General features: G+C 41.6%; 1 protein-coding gene across 1 annotated transcript; it reads right to left on the bottom strand.

The window, feature by feature from the left end:
• Nucleotides 1–3,302: 3,302 nt before the first annotated feature.
• LOC310650038 (olfactory receptor 14I1-like) lies at nucleotides 3,303–4,253 on the bottom strand (the record flags this gene model as incomplete). Its single annotated transcript, XM_083378870.1, has 1 exon — nucleotides 3,303–4,253. The coding sequence occupies one exon, from the start codon at nucleotides 4,251–4,253 to the stop codon at nucleotides 3,303–3,305; it is 951 nt and encodes a 316-aa protein (XP_083234996.1).
• Between the last annotated feature and the right edge of the window lie 2,494 nt (nucleotides 4,254–6,747).

Raw genomic sequence — 6,747 nt, 5'->3', positions numbered from 1 at the left:
GCTGGCCACATGACCATGGAGACGTCCTCGGACAAGCGCTGGCTCTTCGGCTTTGAAACAGAGATGAGCACCGGCCCCTAGAGTCGGAAATGACTAGCACGCATGTGCGGGGGAACCTTTACCTTTACCTTAATCTTATGCAGAATTGACTTGGGAGGCCAGTGTGTGGTGTAGTTGGTTCACATAGTGTAGTGGGATGGAGGGTTTGTTATCACTGTGTGTTGGGGGGAGAGAGCACAGGGGGAGGCTCAGCTAATCTCAATGTACACATGTTGTACTTTGACAATAAAGGTTTATTATTATTTATTATTATTATTATTATTATTATTATTATTATTATTATTATTATTATTATTATTATTATTATTATTAGTGAATGCCTGTTAATGCCTTAAAGGGGAATTTGGCTTACATGTATCAGCAGTATTCTCTGTTACACATAAGCAATGAATGTGGGCCAATGTTAATAAGCTAGGATGTGAGGCAGTGGAAGATAGAGTGTCGAGCCTCGTGGGCCCGACACTCCATGGGGGAAACGGCCTCACATACAGACCCTGCGCCTTGTTCCTACCATCTCCATCCTACTGCAGTGCGGCTGGGTCGTTCACCCATTCCCTCCACTGTTGCCGGCCTTCCCGGACATCCATCTCCATCAGCAGGCCTCCAGAAACTTCCGGGGCTTTCGGCAGCCATGCCTGCACAAACGAAGCAGCCGGCCGAGCCTGCCGAGTGCCAGCTGATGCCTGCGTTCTCGGCTGGCTGCCAGCTGTCTTCAGGACTACTGACAGGCACGGCTGAAGGAACAGCACCTCCTGCCAAGCCTGCCAGCCACCGGATGACAGCTAGGTCCTCAGCCTCCTGCCGGCAGCTGTCCAAAACCCAATCAGATGTGGCTAGGCAACTGGACCCTCCAGCCATGTCTGCCACTGGATGGTTGTTTCAAGGCGCGGGGCTGGACATCCTGGGGATTGTGGAGGGTGGCTTGGGGCGCAGATCCCCTAGTGTGGCTGGGTGCGGTAGAGTTGGGTACCCGGGGATAAGGGTGGGAGTCGCCTGGTATATGTACCTGGTTGAGGGTGGTATGCCAGATGGGGGGAGGCAGGTTGGAATGTGCATGGAGGTATGGCATCTGGGGTAGCAGTAAAAGGAACTGTAGGGGGGAGGAAGGTTTATATAGATATGTTGGTGGATGCTAGTCTGTAGCTTGAGTGCAGAAACTTTGTACCTGACGGCTATGTAAGCGTTGGGAGCAATGTGCTACCAACACTGACTTTGTTTCCACTGGAACTGAACAAAGCGACCTTTGAGTTATCGCACATTCCTGCCTGAGTTGTGAGTGTGCTTCTACCCACAGACATGGTCTTGACAGTAAGTCAGTGTTGGTAGCACATCGCTCCCAATGCTTACATAGCCTTCAGGTACCATGCAAAAAACTTGGTCCTGAGTTCCTGGGGCCTTTTCGGGTAATACAAGTGATCAACCCTGTGACGGTGCGGCTCCAGCTACCCAAGCTCCTGGGTTTGTGGAAGGGTTATCCCATGACGGAAGCCTTGTGTGTGGATGAGATGGATGTCCATGCATCCTACCTGGTCCGAGCGTTCCATTGCAAGCATCCGAGGAAGCCAGGTGGGGGACGGTCAGGGCCTTCCGGTCAGGTGGACGGTCATTTATGTGTAACCTCTTGTCTTCCAGGTGGAGCCCTGGTAGGGGGAACCGCCTGTTGAGCCCCGTGGGTCCGACTCTCCATGGGGGAAACGGCCTCGCATACTGTACCCTGCGCCTTGTTCCTACTGTCTCCGTCCTACTGCTGGGCAGACGGGTCTTTCACCTGTTCCCTTCGCTTTTGCTAGCCTTCCCGGTCATCCATCTCCATCCGCAGGCCTCCAGAAACTTCCAGGGCTTTCAGCAGCCATGCCTGTGCAAACGAAGCAGCCGGCTGAGCCTGCCGAGTGCCGGCTGAACCCTGCGTCCTCAGCCGCCTGCCAGCTGTCTGGATGCAGCTGAAGGAACAGAGCTTCCTACTAAGCCTGCCAGCTGCCGGATGACAACTGAGTCGTCAGCCACCAGCCGGCTGCTCTCCAGGACCCAGGCAGATGCAGCTGGGCAACCGGACCCTCCAGCTGGGTCTGCCACCGGATGGCTATTTCAAGGGATGGGGCTGGACATCCTGGGGATTGCGGAGGGTTGTTTGGGGTGCGGATCCCCTGGTGTGGCTGGGTGCAGTAGGGTTGGGCACCTGGGGATAAGGTTGGGAGTTGCCTGGTGTACGTACCTGGTTGAGGGTGGTATGCCACATGGGGGGAGGCAGGTTGAAATGCGCATGGAGGTATGGTGTCTGGGGTTGCAGTAAAAGGAACTGTAGGGGGGGAGGAGAGTTTATATAGATATGTTGGCAGATGTTAGTCTGTAGCGTGAGGGCAGAGCCTTCGTACCTGATGGCTATGTAAGCGTTGGGAGCGATGTGCTACCAACACTGACTTTGTTTCCACTGGAACTGAATAAAGCAACCTTTCATTTGTCACACGTTCCTGCTGGAGTTGTGAGTGTACTTCTACCCATGGATGTGGTCTTGACATAGAGCTTAAGTTTGGAAGTAGTTATGTATAATATTTGAATATTAAAGAACCAGTGTCATTCAGGATACATTTAGCCATTTATTCAAAACCCATGTGAAGGTTTGAAGGTTTTAAAACATCTCTTGCACTGCTTCTCTGTCCATGACTGGACAGGGACCTTTGACAGGGACATAGGGGGCATTTGGTATAAGGGATTGGTGACCTATACTAGATGATTGCTGACATGTATTATAAATGCTAGATAAATACATTAAGTTGTAAGAACAAAAGCAAGCTTTCAAAAATGATTTGCATTTGAAGGTGGACTCTATATCACTTTTATTCTTATTTTTCAGAGAGAGAGAGAGAGAGAGAGAGAGTGAGAGAAAGAGAGAGAGAGATTTTCCATTTAAAGCAAATATATTTATATTTATATTTATTAAATCTTTATACTGCCCTTCTCCCGAAGGACTCAGGGTGGTGTACAGGGCAATAAATATTAAAAACGAAGTACAAAAGTTAAAAAAACAATTAAATATTATGCCCGATATAAACAGTAATTAAAACCATGTTAAAAACCCAGCCCTTAACCCATCAAACCAGGCCGGATTGCTCAAATCAATAAACAGTTACATCTAAACATCTTGCGGAACATACTTCATTCCCATTAATAACTAAAGTAAGAATACTCAGGTAAAATCATAAAAGTGCAAAACTTTGAGACTGAAATTTAAATTAAACATTATTTTAATTTTTTATTCCATTTCTGTGACTATACATTCCAAATATCCTCAGAGCAAACATTTTTGAAAGAGCAACTTTGATGTCCTTGTTTCGCATGCTGTAGATTAATGGGTTTAACATGGGTGGAATAATGGAATAGGATATGGTAAGGGTGAAATCAAAGTGTGATGGTTTGTCGGGTCGAGGAATCAGGTAACCAAATGAGGAGGCAACCAAAAATATGGAGAAAACTGTGAGGTGGGGAAAACAAGTAGAGAAGGCCTTTTTCCTTCCCTGAACAGAACGGATTCTTGAAACAACAGAGAAGATCTGTGCATAAGTAACAGTGACAAAAATAAAGCAACCAAATACTACTATCACCAAAAATATTACATATCCAATTTCAATTACATATGTATCTGAACAGGCAAATTTAAGTAACTGTGGGATTTCACAATAGAACTGATTGACTATATTAGAGCAGAAATGATTAGTGAAAGTGCCAATAGTGTGCAACACAGCATTGATGAGGCTGACAATCCATACAGTGCCAACCATTTTTATACAAAACGTTTTGTTCATTATTATTTCATACTGCAAAGGATTGCAAATGGCAACAAACCGATCGTATGCCATGACAGTAAGGAGGGCAATATCACAACTCGTAAAGAAGGCAAACAAGAGGACTTGAGCTACACATCCTGAATAGGAAATATCCCTGATATTCATTACTAAGTTAAAAACAACTTTGGGAACGATGACTGAAACAGAACCAACATCTTGCAGAGCTAAGTTCATCAGGAAAAAATACATGGGAGTATGAAGATGGGAGTCCAAAGCAACCACAGAGATGATCAAAAAATTTCCTGTTATTGTCATGAAATACAAGAGAAGGAAGAAAGTTGAATACATCATCTTAATTTCCCATATCTTTGAGAATTCCAAGAGAAGAAACACACTTGGGTCATTATCCATTTTCTGGCCACATTTATGACAGTCCTGGAAGTGAAGTGGAAGCTATTAAAATATTTCCAATTCATTTCAAATTGTCTTTCAAAACTATCCAAGGTTTTTAAATACAACCTTACATTCGTGCCGTGATTTTGATGTAAAATGAAACATACAAAACTTCAAATGAAAGCAAGAAGAACTTTCAACAAGAAAATAAATTAAGTCTGGAAGCAGAGGAGACATTTCACATCACAGTGGCAGAGGTGTTTATCTTGAGGTCCGCTAAAAGTGATGGACTGTGTAGAGCATACAGTATATCCTCCATGGTTTTTCTTGCTTTTATTTATAAGGCAAATAAACTCTTCCCGAGAGTGCAAGAGTTTCTTAGCAAAGAAGGAAACAAAAAGAAAAAGGATGCTCCAAATAAAGTAAAGAAGGGAAATGAAAGGTTCAGTCAGGCAGCTACTTAGAGCCTGGAAACAGAATAGAGATTCTGAGGATCACCTTCAAATATAAAATTCCTAGATTTATTTAAAAGAATCATCTATATTTCTTACATTTTATCTGATTTAATATATTGTTGCATTGATCAAGGATAAATCAAATAAAAACATCCCAGTTAAATCAATTTTATTCATTTTGAATTGATTCAGATATTTAAACAATGTGGATATCCAGAAATTAATTTGACCATCAATTCTATTTGACTACTTAAAATATCAGCTCAATTTGAGAAGCAACTTTTGTTAGATTTAATTTCATTATTAAAGAAAAGGCTATGAAATGTGGAACTTACCTTCCGTTAACAGAAAAATGGAGTTGGAAGGGACCTTGTAGTCCAATCCCTGCTCAAGCAAGATACTCTATACCATTTCAGACAAATGGCTGTACAATATCTCCTTAAAAATCTTAATTTAATTTAACTCAGACTAACTAAATTCAAGTTGTAAAAGGTAAGGAGATGTTGAATTTGAAAAGAAGCCTATGGAAAGCCAAGGAAAACAAATTAGTAGAACATTATGGCAAAAACAAACAATAATGATCATTTTCTTATTCCATAGGTCAGCTTGTAACACGGAGGTCTCATTCTACATAAAAACAGTTTTTGTGATTCAGTATAAAAAGAAGAGTTGTTTGGGGGAGGAAGGCTGGTTGCCTCCTTCGTAACTCTCAGGAAAGCAGAAAGAAAACCTAGGAAGGACATCTGAAGAAAAAGATGGAAAAAGAAAATTTAGAATAGGAGTGTGAGAATAGTAGACAAGCAAAATCTAGAAGATATTTACTTATTGTCTGCATTCACATTCTTCTGATTAGATTCAATATTCATTTTTTCTTTCTTCCTCATTTAGAAGGTGGCATTGTATACAATGCTTTTCATTCTCATTACAGGGTTTAAATGGTTTTCTGAATTGCAGGAAAGATTAACTGATCTTCTTTGACACCACAGAGATTTATTTAGCTCCCAAACATTCTGCACATATTCTCAGAAAACACTCCAGAGATTTTTATTAGTAGTATTCTGCAAATATCCTCAGAAAACACTCCAGAGATTTTTATTAGTAGTATTCATCTGTTTGCTTTGATTTTTCTAATAAACACAGTATGCTAATAATTTAGAATGAACATACACATTTCAGAATGTGTGTAGAATTTAGGAAATCAATGCACCTTTCTGAAATGGATATATTATATTCAATGGTGTAGTCTTGAAGAAGAGTTGAGTTGGAGACTTTATTACACATGCTTTTCAATGTTTAATAAGAAATATGATGTAATTCTAAATGAAGATTCTGTAAAGATCTCCATATTTTTTGAACAACCAATCTTATAACATGACCATTTGTACTGTAAGAAACAGCTTACCAGTTTAATTTTCAAGTCAGGAAGGAATAAATAGAATCAGAGGTGAAGTTTATTCCGAGAATCCTTGACACAGAGGATGAGCTCTTGTTAGGCAGCCATCTTAAGCCCTCCTTCTCAAAACCCTTATACAGGAAAGCCTTCCCTTTGTTTCTGAAAATTTGCAAAGGGGTCCCCTCTAGTAATTCAAATAAAATAAGAGGAGGAAGGAATATTAGATATGGACACTGCATTGGGTTACTTACAGGTGAAACTCGAAAAATTAGAATATCATGCAAAAGTTCATTTATTTCAGTAATGCAACTTAAAAGGGGAAACTAATATATGAGATAGACTCATTACATGCAAGGGAAGATAGTTCAAGCTGTGATTTGTCATAATTGTGATGATTATGGCATGCAGCTCATGAAAACCCCAAATCCACAATCTCAGAAAATTAGAATATTACATGCAATCAATAAAACAAGGAGTGTACATTGAACAATATCGGACCTCTGAAAAGTATAAGCATGCATATGTACTCAGTACTTGGTTTGGGCTTCTTTTGCAGCAATTACTGCCTCAATGCGGCATGGCATGGAAGCTATCAGTCTGTTGCACTGCTGAGGTGTTATGGAAGACCAGGATGCTTCAATAGTGGCCTTCAGCTCTTCTGCAT

The sequence above is a fragment of the Vipera ursinii genome (genome assembly GCF_947247035.1).
Source record: "Vipera ursinii genome assembly, chromosome: Z".
In the NCBI taxonomy this organism is placed as follows: Eukaryota; Metazoa; Chordata; class Lepidosauria; order Squamata; family Viperidae; genus Vipera; species Vipera ursinii.
Note: the sequence above shows the minus strand (reverse complement) of the source record. Positions and strands in the feature narration are given on the sequence as shown.